Genomic DNA, 20,500 nt, shown 5'->3' with positions numbered 1-20,500 from the left:
GACTGAGGTCAATATAAACGTCATATCCATGCGTCTCCAGGATCTCTGTTGTGTAGTTTTTCTCAGCGCACACAGGGGGGCAGACGTCACCTGCTTAGTAGCTGATCCTCTTCCACGGCGCGTTTAAATGAGCTTCTTTAAGTCTAGTTTTCACACGTTCAAAAAACTTCAGTGGGCGGGGCCTCTGAAACAGGAGGGCATAATATTTTTATAATTCAGCCGCCACAAGGTTGATAACTAGGGGCCATTGTGTCATTCTTCATTTAATATAAGCTTTTTGTGTCTTTTATTTTGAGACAAATGTTCATTAATCAGTTGCACTTACATGTGGCTTTCCTTCACTCCTCCAGTTTATTGCCAGAATTTTGCAACAAGCTTCAAGGAGAGCGAGATGAACGCTATCGCTGCCGACATGTGCACCAACGCACGGCGCGTTGTACGCAAGAGCTGGATACCCAAGTTGAAGCTGCTGATGGCCGAGAGCGACGCTTACACCGCTTTTCTCCCCGAAGGCGTCAAAACAGAGGAAGACACTCTGGGGGCCGACCAGTCCTTCGACGCCACCTCTCTGGAAGCTGCCGGTAGTGGCGGCTTGGAGTCGGGCGGCTCTTCAGGTGAATCGTTACCGAGCGTGGGCGGAGACGGAGGACATCTGTTTTGAATCTTAATCTTAACGTCTTGTGGGGTTTGGATTGTGGCGGTGCACTCACACACACACACACACACACACATACACACACACACCAATATTGCCCAGATGTGCTTGCCTCCTCACTCTTTGGCTCACGCTGATCCCCTCAAATCTTGACTTCACTTTTAGGGTTAAAAGATGTCACCCTGATGTAACTAAAACGTGAAAACTGAAATTTCTGCTTTAAGGCGGAGTCGTTGATGTAAGAAGAAGGAGAATAGAAGATGGTCTTTAGGTTTCTCCTTACCACTCTCAGCCTTCTTCTGTATTTCTAAGGTGTATAAGTGCATCCACTGTTGTATATTGAATACATTCCCAGAGGTGCAGGTGTTTTTTGGAGGAATATCGGTGCAGAGTGATGGCTGGATGGAGACGAACAGGTTTGGGGTAAATGTTTATTAAGATAGTGAATGTAAGAAAAGTGTAAGAAACGTGTTTTTTGTTTCCTTATGCAAGTATGAAAACTCGTTCTCCGACTTCCAGAAAGGATCTTAATCAAAGTAACGCTACCTGATCTTTGTCCCTCTGCATCATCCATCACCAAACCTGCAAAGTATATTCACCCCACCTCACCTTTTCTAAGACCAGAAAAATCTAAACTGAGTTTCACTGTGCAGTTATCTTAAACACGTGTTTCTAGAGAAATCACCATGTGTTCCTATGTAACAGAAAGGTGATTCAAGAGGACAAGAAAAAGCTTTTTACCAAGTAGATTGTAGTGAAAAATGAAAAGGCAACGGGTAATCAAGGGTGGTCATATTTTTAGAAGACAAACTATATTTATATGTGTGCCTGTGCTGGGAATGATGTGAGCAAAGAGAGTCAGAATGGTTCTTAATGAGAGAGACCGTGTCACATGGGGAAAAGTGCTATTTTTAATTGCAGGAGCAGTCTTAACACCTCAACAACAACCTCAAACATTTATTTTTGCTTTTATTTTGAAACATTGAGACCGTTTCAGGTGGTTGGACTGTGTATGCAGAGGTTTGGACCTACTGGGTTAACGTTGCCCTAGTTTGAACAAACAAGTGTTGAATTTTAAATCTTGTATTAATTTGACTACTCGGGTGCTTGTGCAAAATTCCTAAAAAATAATTGTAGGGTCAGTGTATGTTGTGGTCATTGAATTTCCCGTTCAGAAATGGAAATTCAAAAACAAAAAAACAAGTTATTTGATTTTTTTCAAATTGAAAAACTAATATTTCACAGGGTCAAGAAAGGATAAACAAACATTTATAAAGTGATGGATTGGCATTTTTTGGTTTTAGAAACAAAACTTGAAAGAGAACAGAAATAAAAAAATATGCTTGTTTTTCATTATGGTGAGACCAGAAGATGTCAAAATAAAAGCACATATGAGGATGCTGCTGTGTTTCTGGTGCCAAAATATATGAATTCTCTATATTTTCCCTGCTGTTTAAAATGTCTGTGGCACCATACTCCGAAGTCTTTTTTGAAATGTAAATTAAATGCTGTAATTATATCTCACAGAAGTGGGAGTGGAAGGGGTTTTTCAGTAAGACGTGTGAGGAGACTTTGCACAGAAATCAGTTCAATGCGACTCACTGATGCACATTTGGAGTTGGCAAAAGGCATAAATGAGGTAAAAACCTGAACCTCCCTTTTGCTAAGTGTGTGCTAAATCTCCTCACGTTTTGCTGAAAAACCCCTTCCACTCCCACTTCAGTGCGATATATTTGCAGCAATTTCTGCAGATGACAAGCCTTGTTTTTCCAAGTCAAAAATGATTTGAGTACGGAAAAATATAGAGATAATTCATATATTTAGCGCCAGAAAAACAGCAGCGTCTTCATATGTGCTCTTATTTTGAAAAGAACAACTTCTGGTCTCATCATAATGAAAAACTGTCATTTTTTGTTTCTGTCCTCTGGTATTTCAATTTTTTTTTTTAAATCAACCGATTTTTTTTTTTTTTTTTTTTTTTTTTTTTAAAATGTTTGTTTTTACCATTTTGACCCTAATAATCTAATAAAAAAATAAATCTAATAACCACTAGTTTTTTTGTTTTTTGATTTCCTTTTCTGAACGGAAAGTTAAATGACCAAAACGTACACTGACCTTGTAGGTTATTATTGGATTGTGCCTTTGAATTAAAACCAGGAAGCAGATGCTTTGCTGGTACAATGGTTTTCCCAAGACGGCACTGTTGCTTTAAAAAAAAAAAACGGGTTTCGCGGTACTCATTTGTGTGTATGCGATTGCGCGCGTATAAGGTCGCTCTGCGTTGAAGAAGAAAGTCTGTTTAGTGCAAATGAATAATATCATGGTGTGTATGTGACAAGTTTTCATTTTTGGTTGATTCTGCACCTTCCATTAGTGGTAAAGTGGTGGATTCTGCACCTTATCGAGAAGAACCAGCGGTTCAGGCACCTTTTGAGATATAATATTGTGTAGCAATCAAACCTTTTCTAGGTGGATCCCACCCCTCCCCCTTCCTCCATGCTTGATCATGTTTTTTTTTCTTTATTTTTTGTTCAGAAACACCAATTTATGATGTAAATAATGAAGAAGACTGTTGAGTTAAACCCCAAGTGTTCTTCTTTTCTGTTGCTGTCGAGAACTGCCGTCTATAGTCTGAAAGCTGGCTTTGCAACTATTTAAGAAAGAGATGTGCAGTGGATACAGTATTCCAGGTGGATTAAGGGGGAAAGTTTCCAGTTTGGAATTGGATGTGAACCAAAAATGCTCTCTCAGAATTGAGTGCTGTTGTTTTTCAGCAGTGAAACCAGGGCGGGAAGTTGAGTCTTGTTATTTCTGTTCATCGTCTTAATGAGAACAAAAAAATGCAACGTGCGATATATTTCCTCATAACACAGCCGTTTTTTTGTTGCTGTTAAAACATTTCTCGAATGACTTGAAGGGTTTGACTGTGAGACATTTTAAACAGAACAAACATGCAGTACCTTGTGAGTATTCAATAAGGGTAATAACTAAATAACCTCAGTATTGCATCAGACTGTGGATGCCTCATGGAGCATCCCTTCTCCACATACCTCTACAGTAATCCTCAAAGACTGTTGTGCTTCCTGTCCTTCATACAGCTGGTCTTTAACCTCACTGTCACACATATACACACACACACACACACGTTAGTATTTCAGACTGAGGCAAAGCAGTGGCTTTTAGCCTGGCAGATATGTATTAGGTTAAGATGTTCACTTCTGGAAGAATGCGTTTGAAATCTGAATCTGAAGCTCGCAAACCAATGGTTCCCACTGAAAATCAAGAAATCCAAGATGGCCATCGACCATATTGCCAATTTGGATATTTTGTCATAACTTTGGTTCTTTTTGACATGGATGCATGATCTAAGTGGTGATTTATAGGTTTTCAAGGTCAAGGAATTCAATAATATTTCTTAAAATATTGTAAATTGTGCTCAGAGCAAGATCCAAAATGGCCGCCATTCAGATAGCGAATTTGACCAGCCTGACGTCATTGACAGAAAGGACTCTGATTGGCTTTCACGACTGCGTGTCACGCGAAACACTCTCTGGGGTTCAATATTTTCAACTCAAGCAAATGACAAATGTCACGGAAAAACGGGAGCGCGCATTCCGCGGCCAACGCTCTTGCTGCGCGAATCAAATCGCGCCTAACGATAAGGGAAGAATAGGCCTTTTACCTCATCTTCCCATTTGCTTTTGTATGTAATCAGGTTGTGCAAACGTTTCGCGCCGCGTCCAGTATGAGCTCAGCATTAGACGTAGAAACAATCTTTGTGGCACAATGTACTGTAGGTTTTTGGGGACGAGGATTATCATGAAATGCCTTGAAATACTGTAAATCACCACAATGCTTAATACATGAAAAAGGTGAAATTGTGATTTCTTTGGAGCCACAACTGTGTATGACAAAGATTCCTTTTAAAGGGTGAACAATTGGATTTAAATCCCCATAAAAACATGAATGAATATATCTATTTTCAGTTTATTTGTTTCAGTCTAACAAAAAATATTCAAACATAAATGACAATAACACAAGACTGAAACTGGCAGAAGCAAAAGTGCTTAAATGCCCAACATAAATTATAACATTCAAGTTACCTTTTCCAATAATACACACAAAATAAATGCAAGCATTGAACAGTTCAATGATTTTAGATATCTGATTAATATTTAATGAACGTAACAAATGATTAAATTTTTTTCAGCATACTCAAAAAAAAAAAAAAAAAAAAACTCCATGTACAACTTTTCATTGTTTTTTCCAGACTTGAACATATTTTTGACATATCTGCCGGGCTATTTAGGAAACCAAGTTTGGAACATTTCATCCATCAGGAAGTGACACGTTTTTCATTGCTTAACCTACTGTCCCTGCTTTGCCTCACAAACTTGGACTACTTTCTCTCTCAGTTTCAGGATTCACATTGCTCTTAATTTGAAAAGTGTTGGATGGGGAAAATGGTTTGTTTTCAACTTTCAGTGTCTGGTCCATTTCCCCACACTCACGACCTCCTTGCACAGTGCTTCATCTTCAACAGGTCTGAGTGCATCTGTGTTTTTAACATTTTTTGTGTTCCGAGAGGGTTTTTTTTTTTTCTTTTTCAGCATCATCTAATAAAATTGTAACATGCGTACCTTATAATGTTTACACTTCACAAAACACGTCGTAGACCCACATTTTGAATGGATAATGTGTGGCACAGCATGGGTATCCTCCTGTCACACAGTACATATATAAATATGGTGATACACATGTATAGATAAATATTGTATATTATAAATAGACGCACACATTGATTGTTTGTCGTGCACTCGCAGCATGAAGTGTATATTCTCCCCCGACCCACCCACCCACCCACCCGAATTGGCGCTTCTGCAGTGTTTGGTCGAAGCCCCTGCTCCTTGCCCTGTGTAGCCCTGTAGCACCAGTGGTCCTCATTGTACTTCTCATCATCCTGTGTGTTCCAAGTGCCAATAACTTTGTGAAAGCTCTGTAACTGTGACCCAACATTATCAACAGTAAATGCACATTAACAACTGTAAGATAAATAAATACAAATCATAGAAAGAAAAAAAAAGTCAAAATGAATTAAATAATGAAGATCTAAAGAAAAGATGTGTAACAATTTCTCTTGCGTCCTCTGTGTCTCATTGTTGTTGTTTTTACTTCCATCGTAATGTTCTTGTTTAAGTGGCAGCTAAGTCACATCTGCCTCATGCTGTCATGGTTGTTGGTGTGGTTTTAGCTTCCTGTGTGGAATTTGCATGTTCTGCTTGAGTATTTTTTATAACTTTTTTGTTATATATATATATATATAAAGTAACAACTCACAGCTTCACAGGCAAATGTGACCTTCCGCCTGGCTTTTTATCTGCTGGGTTTATCTGCTTTGTTTTAATTTTTTTTTAAAAAACATATATTTATTTTTTTTTTGTTGGTAGTTTGGCATCTTTCAGTTCCACACATCCGCCACTAGAGAACACCAAACGTGTACTTGTTGAACACTGGTATGGGATTCACAAGTGAACCATCAGAAAATTGTCAACTTATTTCAGAAGTATTTAAGGTTTTAACAAAAATTAAATAAAATAATACATTTATTGACCCAAGACACAAGGATATCTATGTCGTACGTGGAACTAGGTATAGATCTACAAACAAAGCATAAGACTGTTATAAAAAAAAACCTTAAATGTACAACGAATGCTGCTGAAAGCAAGGGTTTTGTTACAAAACAAAGTATGGGTGCATTTCAGATTAATAAAAATACACAATCCAGTATTTAACAAGTATTGAAGCCTGTGTCACGTTAAGACGGCCTGGATAAGCTTTCATAGACTCTAAAGTTCAGAGCAGACATTGGCAACTGGTGGCCCTCGGTCTAATATTGAGTGGTCTCTAATAAAATGTGCAAAAATGTACAAAATTACTCCCATAAAAACACAGAAAATAACAATTTTCAAAACAATTACCAAAATATACAAAAAACACTCCCGAAACATACAAAATCGCCGAGTATAAAATGTCCCAATTTTTTTTTTTTTTTTTTGTTTACAAAATTCCAGAAAAACAACCATGCATTAAAAAAAAAAAATCACACATGTAAGGCCACTATGACAACAAAACTACACAAAATGTTTCCAAAAACAATTACAAAATGATAGTTATACAAATGACAACAAAAACACTTAACATTAGAGATATGACAAAATTTGTTTTTGGACTGCAAGCTGCACAAATAAGATCCTCACACCCATCTATTGCACTTACATGGGACCTACAGAGATTAAGAACATTCAGACAATAAAAAATAATAAAACACTGCAAAATAAAGAAAGACATAAAAATAGAAGGAAAAAAGATAACATAATCTAACAACACCATGGCATTATTGCACAGTCCTGCTACGTTATTATGAGGCACCATTCAAAACCATGGAGGAGGTTAAGATTACTATAGAAACTGACTCCAAAAACACACAAAACAGAAAAAGACAAAAACCCTTTGTTATTCCATTTTTTTATTGTCAGATTGGTCATTATTGTAAATGTGGCCCTCGGATCGTACAATCACATTTGTGTGGCCCTCACTGAGAAAAATGTGTTGGAGAAGTGATTGGACTCCAGATTAGAACCTGCTGACAGAAGAAGCAAAAGGTTGGACCACCTGTAGGGTTCAGTGGGGTCTGTGGCCCTGTAGGGGAGCTTTATGAGGTATTACAGCAGTAGTAGGGCCAGGACAACATGGACATGTTTTTAAAAAGGCAGAGCTTCAACAGATATATCAGTCATGACCTTTCAAGGACTTTTCACATTGAAATTCAAAACGGAAGAAGAACCTAGAGCAGAAAAAACACTAAAAAGACATGTTCTTGCCTCCTATAGGCTACAACATTAACTGTATTGACACAGAGGCAGCAGATCTAACAGAAAGTGTAACTTTTTAAAAAACTAATCATTTTTTCTTTTCTTGTACAGTGTGCAGTGGTTCCCAAACTGAGGTACACATACTCCTAGGGGTACAGGAGCACATTGCAGGGGGTACTCAGAAAGATTTAACAGTTAATTTAAAAAATAATCAGGAAATGCTCCTAGTTTTTTTTTTTTTTTTTTACAAATTCACCACAAACTAACAGTACTATTGCTCAATAAAATACTATACTTTCTTGTAATTTATTGAAACAGGATTATTTCATGCTGTAGAGGCAATTTTATCACACTTCTGACAATAGGAGACAATATTTGTTGTGATATTAGGTTATAACCTAACCCTAATCCTAAAACGTTACGTACTTTTACCAATAGCACCAGAGGTTGTCCGTATGGCAATAGACACTTTCTTGAAGTAATCACATAATAGTTGCATTGGTATTTAAAAAAATTAAATAAATTACATTGTAAATTGTTTTGAATTTGTCGATTAAGCCTTAGGACAGTGGTTCTCAAACTTTTTTGTCTCAAGTACCCCCTTGTCTAATTTCTGAATCCAAGTTCCCCTTTGTCCGACTGCAACATTCTGCTTAGAAAACAATTTAAAAACAACAATAGAGCATAATGATGGAATGATCGAGTTATAACACGCATTTTAAAGAATCTTATTTTGTAAATAAAAATGTTTTTTATGCAGTGATTCCCACCCTTTTTTGGATGTTGATAGCAAGAATTTATGGTGAGCGACATTTTTTCTTTTTTTTAGAATTAGTTTTTAATCATGTTTGATATATATATATATATATATATATATATATATATATATATATATATATATATATAACTGCATTTTAGTTGAACTAGATTTATATTTCACAAAATGAAAATTTAGATATACAGAGTTGTTTAAGATTGTTTTTTTTTTTTTGAACGAATAATAATCTAATAAATTCTAAAATCTATTTGAAATTTTTGTAAATTTCAGGCGACCTCATTTAAACTCCAGGCCCATGGGGTTCCAACACCAAGGGTGAAAAACACTGATTTAGTGGTTCTTGGATAGATTTATTTCTATAGTTTTTATCAGAAGCTGCTGAAGGACAGAAACACTGCCTTCAGAGCTAGTGACAACCTGAAGAGAGGCATCAGGAAGGCCAAGATGGACTTCAGGAGGAGGATCGATGACCACCTGGACAGCAACAACATCGGGCATCACCTCACCAAATACAAACCCAGCATCAGCTGCTGATGGCGACGCTGAGCTGGAACTCAACCTCTTCTTTGCCAGCTTCGAAACTGAACCACCAGGAGCAGCCATGTTGTCACCAGTGGCTGGGAGGAGATGCACCCTCACAGCGGGGGAGGCACGAGGTGAGGCGCACGCTGAGGGGGGTCAACCCATGGAAAACAACGGGCCCTGACGGCGTCTCGGGGCGGGTATTGAAAGACTGCAGACCAGCTCGCTGGAATCTTCACCAGGATTTTCAACCTGTCACTGAATCAGTCTGCAGGCCCATCCTTCCTGAAGACCTCCACTGTCATCCCCCTACCCAAGAAATCAACCACAACCAGCCTCAAAGACTACAGGCCTTGTGGCGCTCACACCAGTGGTGGTGAAGTGTTTTGAAAAACTGGTTAGGAGTCATATCATGACCTTCATAACCCCCAGCTCAGACCCATACCAGTTTGCCTACAAAGGAAACAGATCAACCGTGAACGCAGCTCTACACACAGCACTGTCCCGTTTGGAAAAACAAAGTACCTACCCTCTCTTTATGGATTATAGTTTGGCGTTTAACACAATCCTCCCACACTGAGGGATATTTAGGGACATTATTTGCACATTACACTTAGCTTCACATAAAGCAAGCCCCATACTCCTCATTGCACATTTGCTCACACACATAGATTACTGACAGACTAGAACCGTGGGGGTGGGGCCCAGTGAAGGAGGAGCAACAAAGCAGATAAAAGCCGGGGGAAGGCAACAGATCTTTCTTTTGTCGTCTGGACCTGGATGCTACTGGGCCAGTGCTGTAAAGATAGCATCTCACTCACTCAGAAATTGTATCTGTAATAAATGGTGTTAAATCCATTCCTTGACTTCATCTTCATAATAAGTGTAAGATTATAGATGTGTGTCTTCCTCCAGCATTAAAGAACCGGGTGGGTTTGAGCTCTGGTCGGCAGTGTAGATCCTCTAGGCACCACACCAGAGCACATGTAAAGAATATAACCCAACAACACGGTTTAGTGAGGGAACTGCTGAACCTCAGTCTATCTCATTCCACATGCTTCTGGATTGAGGACTTTTTAACAAAGCGCTCACAGAGGATCAGGATTGGCCCCCCACACCTCTGCACCCCTCACACTCAGCACTGGTTGCCCTCAAGGCTGCGTGCTGAGCCCCCTGCTTTTCACCCTCTACACTTCAGACTGCACCCCCATCCACACCGGCAACACCTTCATTAAGTATGCGGACGACACCACAGCGATATGCTGCATCGCAGGAGGTGATGAGGCCGCTTACCGGTGTCACGTACTGAGTTTACCTCCGTACTGAGATTATAATCCTAATCCTAACCCTAACCCAATCCAATAAAATATGTCCGTTCACTTTGAAAACCAAAATAAACAAAACCAAATTTTTTTTAATTTTTTTTTAGCAAAAAAAATTTTTCCCGGTGGCGCGTGTGCGCATGGGCTCCTGAACACGTCCAAAACAAAGGAGCTGATCAGGAAAAACAAAACAAACATTCAGCCCATTCTCATCGGTGGGACCTGTGTAGAAACAGGGTGAGTGACTTCCGCTTTCTAGGAGTCCACGTGGAGGAGAAGCTGACCTGGAATAAAAACACTACACAGCTGGTAAAGAAAGCACAACAAAGACTCCACTTTCTGTGAATCCTCAGAAAGAACAACATCAATCAGAGACTGCTTGTGTCCTTTAACCGCTCCACCATAGAGAGCATCCTCACATACTGTGGTTTACCAGCTGCACAATGCATTTCACAGCATGCCTATCAAAATATTTTTCAAAATAAAAGACAAGTCCAACCTGAGAGACTTTATGTATTTATTTATTTTTTACCAGCTGTCCGCGGCCCACCCAGTACAGGTCCGTGACCCACTTTTGGGTCCCGACCCACCAGTTGAGAATCACTGCCCTGAATAACACTTGTCTGTAATACGTGCATTATACTGATGCAACTGACACCACCTCTGTGTCAACTATACACACTACAGCTTATCTGCACATTATATACATACCTGTGTTTTAAACTGTGCCTATTTCATTTAATGTCATCTTGTCATATTGTGTTTTTATTATAACAAAGTTTTTATATATTTTTTTTATATATTGTCTTTTGCACTGAATGGCCTGCAGCTTACCTATCATTGTACTTGATGCAATGACAATAAAGTGAATCTGAATCTGAATTTCGGGCCATCTCACGCTTGGGGTGGGATAAAGATTGACACTTTATTTGTTAATTTTCCTCTTTCTCTCTCTCTCTCTCTCTCTCTCTCTCTCTCTCTCTCTCTCTTTCTCTCTCTCTCTCTCTCTCTCTCTCTCTCAAGTACCCTCTGTAGTGTTATTGCATGCCTCTATGGGTTCACGTACCCCCATTTTAAAAACCTGCCTTTGGGAACCCATGTTTGAGACACAGTTAGGGGTTTAGGAGAGCCCGCTGTTGCACAAATAAAAAAGCATATGAAATGATGGAGAGGGTACTTAGGATATGAAGAGAATACACATGATTTGACAAAAGAGCAAAGATGTACAAAAATACAGCAGAGGTGAAAGTTACAGATTACAAATACTCACATTACTGTAGTTGAGTTGCTTTTATTAGGACTGAGTATGTTTCTAAATCAGTCATTTTACTTGTACTTACGTACGTTTTCGAAGAAGTAAAGTAATTAGTTACATTTCTACACCCAACCATTACTGAGTAAATATGTTTTGTTTTTGTTTTTTTTGTTTTAAAATGATCAACGGACATTGTGAAACTACAAAAAAATGAAATAACCAGACAACAATCAAATGCATCACATCATAGCCGACCAATCAGATTAAACGTAATGCACCGCACCAAAATGGCATTGGATATTTTCTCAGTTTAAGAGTTGATTATTTTTTTTTATTTTTTTTTTCAATTTAATTCATTTGTGTCATTTCATTTTACAAGTAATTTTGCCAAACCTTTTATTTTATACAGATTAGGGGTGTACCGATCCGATATTCATATCGGATATCAGTCCGATATCAGCCAGAAAACAAATATCAGACTTTATCGGATTGCATCTAAAATAACCGATATATATTATATTATATTTATTCAATTGTAGAATAATGTAGATATTATGATGAAGGTTAAAATGTATGTAACCAATTGGTTAATAATAAATGAGTCAGTTTTTCTCATCCCTACTGTTGCTGACTATTGTTCTCTGTTTGAGTGACATCACTTGATCAAACCTTTTCTAACATTCCACACTACAAAATAAATAATAAAAGTGTGTCTGATTCGTGCTGATATCAGATCGTATTGGCCAATATGCAAGGATCCAATATCGGAATCGTATCGGAAGTGAAAAGTTACATCGGGACATCTCTAATACAGATGGCTTTGTGGAAAAAAGTTCCAATTGTGTAAAATTTCCTTTTTAAGTTTATACATGAGATGTTTACTGTATGCAAGGGAACCGTGGCAACATTTATTACCAAAAAATAAACGTGGAGGGTTAAAGTAACTATAGTAACTTTTACTTTAAGTACTATTTATTCAAGCTACTTTTTTACTTGTACTTGAGTATTTTATGCATGACTTACTTACTTTCAATCAAGTAACAGTACTTCTACTTGGGTAGGATTTATCAGTACATTTTATACCTCTGAAAGAGTGGGAACCACTGCTCTAGAAAGATTTAATCTTACTTTGATGTCATTTTTTCCTCTTTTGTTTTTCCTTATTTCTCTTGTTTTCTGTGCCCACTGTAATCCAGTGTAAAAGCTCAGCTGCCTGCACACCTGAACACATGCTTATTATTATTGTCCATATATGGGCTCAGGAATACAACAGGCCTGACGCAATGCTCTGTACTGTTGCTTTAAATGGCTTCAGGAAACCAGGGCTCCCACACACACGTCATGGGCTTTCCTCCGGATGATCCATATATGGGCATCTATCCTCAACCCTACCCCCTCCACCCTCTGTTTTTTCCCTTCTTCCTGTAGAGGAAGCAGCCCCCTGGGGGATGGGTGAGACCACTGCTAGAGTGGTGTTATGTGTTATCCAACCACTGAGACAGGCTAAAAATAGACACAACAGCCCTGACTGATCACTTTGTCTCTGCCTTTAATAACACACTAATACATAATAGAAAAAAAACAGTGTTTCTCAAATGGGGGCACGTGTACCACTAGGGATACGCGATAGCAAGAGAAAGAGAGTGGAAAATTAACAAATAAAAGCATTAAAAATATGGGGTTTATTATGTTTATTTAGAAACATATATAATTATATAACCAGAACATTGGCAGCCAATCCAATGACAGTCAGCTAGTTTAGTTTGTATAGTGCAAGGCACTTTTTTTCTTTTTGTTTAACAGATGTATCGAATTTGTAGATAAAAACGATTTTTTTTGCGAATTCGAGGTTTATTTTTTATTTTTTTGTAATTCTTTTTTTTTTCCTACCACAGTTTTTTTTTCCTGTGTTAAAGCTTGAAATTGTTGAATGACAGAACCTCGTTTACTTTTTATTTTGGGATTTTAACTCTTGAGGACAATCACAGAAATAAAGTTGCACTTATGATAATATATCTGATGTCTGCAGTCATTTTTAAGTGAATTGGGAAAAAAGGCAAAATTCCCCCCCCCAAAAAAAAATGTATATATATATATATATACATTTTATATATATATATATATATATATTCTGTTTGTTGGTTTTTTGTTTTTTTTTTGTGTGTGTAATATCCTTTCTTGCAACATGTCTTCCCTTTTTCTCTCTGTACTCTGTACAGACCCATGTGTGTATAATCTTCTATTATTTATTTTTTTAATTATGTTTTAGTAAGTTGTTTTATTTTTATTTTGTTTATCTGCTGCTGAAACTGTGCACATTTCCACTTGTGGGACTAATAAATCATTATTTTTTGTTAAAAAAAATGATCATCCTTATAATGATGTTGGAAATGATCTTGATTAGAACATGAACTGAAGAAACAAGGTCCCACACCAGATGGGAGATGAACGGAAATTAAAATCTATTCAGGAAGCATTTCATTCTGTCTTTATTCCACTTATTTACAAAATTGATTCTTTGTGTACGTTATCACTCATTCATTCCAACATTATGCTCTATAGTTGTTTTTTTTTCATAGTATTCTGCAAAATGTTGTAGTCGAACAAAAAGGGGGTACTTGGATTCAAAAGTAAGAGAAAAGGGGTACTTAGACCAAAAATATTGAGAATCACTGCATTATATAACTATACATGTTGGTATCACATATGGACGCAAGCCTAAAAAAAAAAAAAAAAAAAAAAAAAAAATCCTCCAAATAATCTATATGTATTCCCTGTGCAACATGCACAACATGTCTGTCAAAAGAAAAGTTTATTTTAAAATAAAAGTCCAACATGGGAGACATTAAGTATTTACGTATTTTTGAGCAGCTGTCAGCGACCCACCCAGAACAGGTTCGCGACCCACTTTTGGGTCCCGACCCACCAGTTGCAGTGATACATGTGAATGTGCATGTCTCCAGCAGTAATAATGGGCAGTTTTAGCTCACAGTTGTCTTTAAAAGACAAGACAGCAGATAAAGTTTCTCAGCTGTCTGAGCGGCTGTCAGGGTTTGAGGCCGATGGGCGGAGCTCCATCCCATGACGTCACATGACGTCGGCGAGGTTATAAATAACCCTGCCCCGCTGTGACGGTGCGTATTGTGTCTGAGTCTCAGTTTGGACTCAGTGACGGAATCAGCAGAAGCTAAATGTTGGTCCAGGACGGAAACATGGAGGTGAGCGCTGAGGCTAAGAGGGTCATGGTGGTGGCTTTGGGGAAACTGTACAGCTCCCGGGCACAGCGCGGAGGTCTGCGGCTCCACCGGAGCCTCCTGCTCACCATGGTGCTCCGCTCGGCTCGGGACATCTACCAAGCGGCCCAAGGCCCGACGGAGAGCCCGGAGTGGGAACACCAGCAGCCCGCGGTGGAGGGGGGTACCCCAGAGCCAACCTGCCCTCAGGAGAGCCGGACTTCTCCCATTATACAGACCGTTGAGGACAAGGAGAACCACCGGCCTCCTGCTCCGGTACAGCACGGGAGGAAACGACCGGGTAAAGCCACCATGGAGCCGGACTTCCTCCCGTGTAAGAAAGCCAGACTGGACCATGGAGGCTGCTGTTCGCTGGTGGTCAGCTCGGTACTGGTGGACTATGTGAACTGTGGTGGTGAACTGTCGGTACCGCAGACCTCCATCCCTCTGCAGACCGTCATAGCGGCGTGTTGAAGAACCTACACTGGCTGGGAGTTTTCAGCACTGCGGGCCCTGGAGCCTGAACGCCTCACACGGAGACCCTGGTAGCGACATTCGGGGTCTGAGCCCGGGCTGAGGGCAACGAATCACGGCCCTGGGGTCATGTATCCACTCTGAACCGGTCCAGGAGAGAAAGACAACGAGAGAAGCTGGTCCAGGGGTTCACAGACTGACTTAAGGCCGAGTTATGAGCTCATCCGGCCTGAGGCAGATTCACATGGAGTCACGGGAATAGTCAACATGTTCCTCTACAGACTGGTGCTCTACGTGCATACTGATGTCTCATATGTTCAAGTGTAATATATCAACTATTACAACTACCTCAGTATTTATTAAACTCTTTTTTTATATACTTTACACTTGAGTTTTGTGTTGATTTATGCGTGCTGAAGGTTTGTTTTGGGGGACTAGACTACATATACATAATGTGAGAAAGCTGTGATCAGGTGCACTGAACCCTGATGGGAAAGTGTGGGAAAAGCTGGTTTCCTTCCCTCTCCAAACATCTTCACAACCCCCCACCACCGATTAGCACAACAAAAGCAAGGACAACAATTCAGGAGATCATGGTCAAAAGAATGAGAGGGGGAGGCTGGAAAGCCACTGACTGTCCAAAAAAAAAGGACAATGGGGGTTCTGTTACTCGACAAGATGTGTGAGCTGATGTAAAGTGAATTTAAAATTATGTGAGAATAAATTAAAGCAGAATTAGTTGATAAACATTACTGTATACATTCAAGTACACGATACTATTATAAATAGAGCTAATTTAAAGTATAGAATATCCTTTTATTGTCCTCGTACGAAATTTGAGTGCAACTCCAAGGTGCCAGTGAGAGAAGAAAATAAATATAAAAACACAGCGAAAACAATATAAAATTTAAATATGACACAATAATATGTACCGACAAATACCCAGACAAATACACAGATAGCAGCTTGAATGTACAGATCTACAATAGCAACAAGATGTTTTATTGCACATGATTGAACCATGATTCATTAAACATGTTCTCTAATATTTTTTTTCTTTTTGAATAATTAAAACACAAATAGTAGCACATTAAATTCAATAGTGGTTTTGTAGTTTCTAGAAGCCTCATGGTCCATGTGTTTGGGTTTGGGGGGGGGGTGAAGCCAAGAAAACAGAGTCAGGAATGTGGCAGGGGGCCGGTCCCCATGAGGCCCTGCATGGCCCAGCTCTCATTCTGCCTGCAGAAACTGGATCTTGTGTGTGTCTGTGTGTGTGTGTGTGTGTGTGTGTGTGTGTGTGTGTGTGTGTGTGTGTGTGTGTGTGTGTGTGTGTGTGTGTGTGTGTGTGTGTGCGTGTGTGTGTGTGTGTGTGTGTGTGTGTGTGTGTGTGTGTGTACAAGCCTGAAGGGAGGTGCAGGGAGTGAGTGTGTGGACATGGCTGTGGAAACACACGTCATCACACAAACACACCCATTCACCCTGAACATGTCAAGACATGCTCCATCCAAACGCTCCACCCTCACCTTTTCTCTCACACACTAGAGGAGTTTGTTGTGACTCAGTACACACTCACATCACGTGCACCATTCAGGCACATCATTAGAACCACTGACAGGGGACATGGGTTATGCTGGATCTCTGTGAACCAGTGAGGCAAGTCTGGTGTGTTGAGATGGAAAAATGGGGAAGAAAAAACACATTTAAACCAGGTTCATTAATTTGTGTACTGTTTGTTCGTTGGTTATTCAATTTTAAAATCAAAAATAACAAATAAACAATGTGATTATTTTGTTTTACTGATTTAAAACCAAAACAGAAATACACAAAAACTAAAAACCAGATAAGCAGCTTTTTTCTGTTTGTTTTTTAAACTTGTTTTGTTTGTGCGATATTTGGATGATTACGGAGAAATTAGAGCAAGAAGTGAAATCTGCTGTACCTCGTTTTATTTCCCTCCCCAGGTCCCGGACCAGGTCTCCACATTTCAGCAGTTTTCTGGTCCTGCTCGGGTTTTCGTTCAGTCTGTGGATGTTTTAGCTCGTAAAAAGCTGCTCACGTTTATGTTTGGTTTTGCGGTGTGACGATCCAAATAGTATCCAGATAAACTGGTGACTATTAACTGTGAGGCTGGTGTGAGGAACAATAGATATTATAACTTCTACTATTTGACACTTTTGCAAAAAACAATTACAGCTTTCTTGAGGGCAGAGAATATGTTTATTTTGCATGTTATAAATACCGCTAACGGCAGCCGTCAACACACACGGAAGTTGATCTCAAGAAACGAGGAGCACCAGTAGATTCATTACACTACCTCTGGTTCCTTTTTATCATGTCCATGTTTTACGTAACATACATTTGTTGGTTTTGATTTATTTATGTATTAATAACCTTTCAATTCATCATTAATGTGACTTATGCGTTGATCCTTTTTTGTCTGGGAGCAAAACTCCACCCAGTCACCAGTTCAATTGGATACTATTTGGACCATAACACTGTTCGGTAAAGTTCCAGCATCAATAACGCTTTAACAAAGCGCCATCGACACACAAATGACACCTCTTTACCATCAGTGTGAGGTGGACAACATGATACAAGATCATTTTTTAAACATGGAGCTCTCATCCTAGTTTCCTCGTAAATATCCAAATATCTCACAAACAGAACCAGATTTAATTTTAAAACAGAAAAATGCTGCTTATTTGGTTTTTCTGTATTCCTGTTTTGTGTTTTAAGTCAGTAAAACAAAATAACCACACTGTTTGTTATTTTGATTTGGTTTTATAACGGAATAACCAAAGAACAAAGGGTACATGGATTGTAATTACAATTACCAGATTACAGTTTCATTAAGCAGACCATTTTATCCAAAGCAACGTACAACACGACCATTTAGGCCAGTGGTTCCCGATCTTTTTTGGGCCGTGACCCTTGATATCAAGAATTTCTGGCGACCCTAAAGATGATTTTTTTCCAGAATTTCTTTTTGATCATGTTTGTCATACTGTATTTGGTCAATGACGTAACACCTAAACATTCTCTCCAACTGCATTTATTTGAGTTAAAAAAGGTTTGAATCCATAAAAAGGTACCAAATATGTAGTAACTTTGTATATATGCGCTCACTTAGATTTTTTGTAATTAAAAAAAATCTTTCTAAATAACTTCTGTTATATATTTTGTTATTCAAAGTGTTCAAATATCATGTGGTGCGACTGTCTAGTCATGACTGCTTAGAATAAAAAAAATACTCTTAATTAATTCAAATGTATTTCATGCCCTAATTTAGTTATATTATAATCCTACATAAAATTTCATAGTATTTCTATTTTTATTTCCATCATAATATTCATGTAAACCTTGCCCGACAATGCATAGTTTATGGAATATCATGAACTGAAATCTTTTTACGTCACTGACCAAATACAGAGTAGCAAGGATTAGTGGCAAGTTGTGCCAGCTCAGATATTTTGTAACTGTATTTTATTATTATTGTTGAATAATAACTAGATGTATATTTTACAAAGTGAATGTATAGAAAACAGTTGTTTAAGACTGTGTTGTTTTATTTTGAATAATAATAATAATAATAAAATAAATAAAAAAAATGTAGTCCAATCAGTATTCTTTTTTTTTCTCTGTGGGGTCACCATTTAAACTCCAGGTGACCCCACATGGGGTCCAGACCCCAAGGTTGAAAAACACAGAGTTAGGGTTAAGGGACTTGCTCAACATCCCACAGTGATGGATGGCCCTGGTTGGATCCGAACCGGTGACCATCTAATTACAAAGCCCGCTTCCTTCACCTTTATTCCACCATCGCACTTTAACACTCAATAAAAAAGTTATTAAACTACTACTACTCTGTGAACCACAAAGAACTTGAACAATAGTTAGTTAAATAAAAGACTTGTAGTGTTAAATTTACCCCTATTCAAAGTGGAGTAACAACACGTAACATTGGTGTTGTTTTTTAACTCTGAACTTCAAACCGTTGTGATAGTTGTAGAGCTTTAGCTTGAGGCTGTGTTTCAGGAAAAGGTTGTCGACAATAAAATGAGGAGAGCTGGCAGAGCTTCATTTTAACTATTAGACATGGGCAACTGGAGGCCCAGGGGCCACATATGGCCCGTGGTCTAAGTAGATGCACAAAATTCATCCAAAAACACACAAAGTTACAGGAAAATAAGCAAGAGGACAACATAAATGTACAAAATATCTCCAAAAAACACACAAAATGACAGAAAAAAAACACAAAATGTCAGAAAAATATTCTAAAACACAACAGAATTAGAAAATAACAACTTCAAAAAAACAAACAAGTTAGTTCATCCTTGTATTAATGTTCCGACTGGTCATTATTCTAAATGCTGACATTAATTTCTATAAGAATATAGCAATGTTTTTCCTATAAGAGCAAACACTAGCAGTCATAGGGTTAAAGGATTTGCTCAACATCCCACAGTAACTGTATTTCCCAGGTTGGATTCAAACCAGTGACTATTAGAGTTTTGAGATACTTCTGTGTTCAGTACTTAAGATTGCATACAGAGGCAAAAGTTTTATCTTATCTTTTGTTAAAAAAAATAAAAAAAAAAGATTTTGGAATTATGTGTTGAGATTTTGTATTTTATCAGCACTTTGAGCTAGATTTGTTAAAAGAAACTTTAAAACAAACACATAAAAAAAGTTACCAAGGCACTAGTTTCATTAAAAAAGAACCAAATACTGCTTTAAAAGTGATACTTTCGTCAGCGTTCAACAGCGCCCTCTCCTGGTCAGTTAGCAACATATTCACAAATGCTGTTCAGATGAATGAAGAGTTGATGGGAGTAAATGTTTTTTTTTGTGTGTGTGTGCGTGTAATGTTTATTGTGTGATTGTTGAGCATTTATTTTATACATGTGAGCACAAAAATGCTTTCTGGATTTCTGGTTATGTTTCTTCATTTTCCATCGCTTGAGTTTAGTCAAAATAAAGTTTGAGTTAAAAACAAAGAATAAAAGTCCTTTTTTTTTTTAACAACTCCATTTTTTATTCAAAAATGTAGATATTTATAAATGGAGTCATGTTAGTCCACATTTTTTTGCATATGCTATATATATATATATATATATATATATATATATATATATATGATATGTTAAGTTTGTTCAATGCAAATCTGTTCAGATTTCTGAAATTATTGACTTCTGCTTTATTTTCTATTTTCTCTTTGCTTCTTGGTTGTCAGTATTATGTACTGTGTATTGATCAGTCTTTGTATATTTTATTAATGTGGTTATTTTTTATTTATTTTATACAAAAATAATAAATAAATAAAAGTTTTAAGCGCTTTGAGTGGCTGGAGCTGATTTTCAGTTGTATCTGTAGTGGTGCCTCTAGGAAG

The 20,500-nt window shown here is 38.1% G+C and overlaps 2 protein-coding genes across 4 annotated transcripts in view; both read left to right on the top strand.

Annotated features, from left to right (window-relative positions):
- The window catches only part of nacc1a (nucleus accumbens associated 1, BEN and BTB (POZ) domain containing a), a 30,430-nt gene extending 27,886 nt beyond the window's left edge, over nucleotides 1–2,544 (top strand). For all 3 annotated transcript variants that reach the window (XM_028455988.1, XM_028455986.1, XM_028455987.1), the window contains exon 8: nucleotides 351–2,544. In XM_028455988.1, coding sequence (XP_028311789.1) covers nucleotides 351–661 — 311 coding nt within the window. In that variant the 3' untranslated portion in view covers nucleotides 662–2,544. The remainder of the gene's footprint in view (nucleotides 1–350) is intronic.
- Nucleotides 2,545–14,554: 12,010 nt separating this feature from the next.
- ier2a (immediate early response 2a) lies at nucleotides 14,555–15,495 on the top strand. Its single transcript, XM_028454775.1, has one exon. It carries the CDS (start codon nucleotides 14,596–14,598, stop codon nucleotides 15,109–15,111), a length of 516 nt encoding a protein of 171 aa, XP_028310576.1. The 5' UTR covers nucleotides 14,555–14,595; the 3' UTR covers nucleotides 15,112–15,495.
- The last annotated feature ends 5,005 nt before the right edge of the window (nucleotides 15,496–20,500 follow it).

This window comes from Gouania willdenowi, chromosome 8 (assembly GCF_900634775.1).
Source record: "Gouania willdenowi chromosome 8, fGouWil2.1, whole genome shotgun sequence".
Classification (NCBI taxonomy): domain Eukaryota; kingdom Metazoa; phylum Chordata; class Actinopteri; order Blenniiformes; family Gobiesocidae; genus Gouania; species Gouania willdenowi.
The sequence above is the reverse complement of the archived record's forward strand: the minus strand, read 5'-3'. Positions and strand labels throughout refer to the sequence as shown.

Excerpts from the sequence above, each read along its gene's own strand:
- ier2a (XM_028454775.1), top strand. The coding sequence starts at position 14,596 with ATGTTGGTCCAGGACGGAAACATGGAGGTGAGCGCTGAGGCTAAGAGG.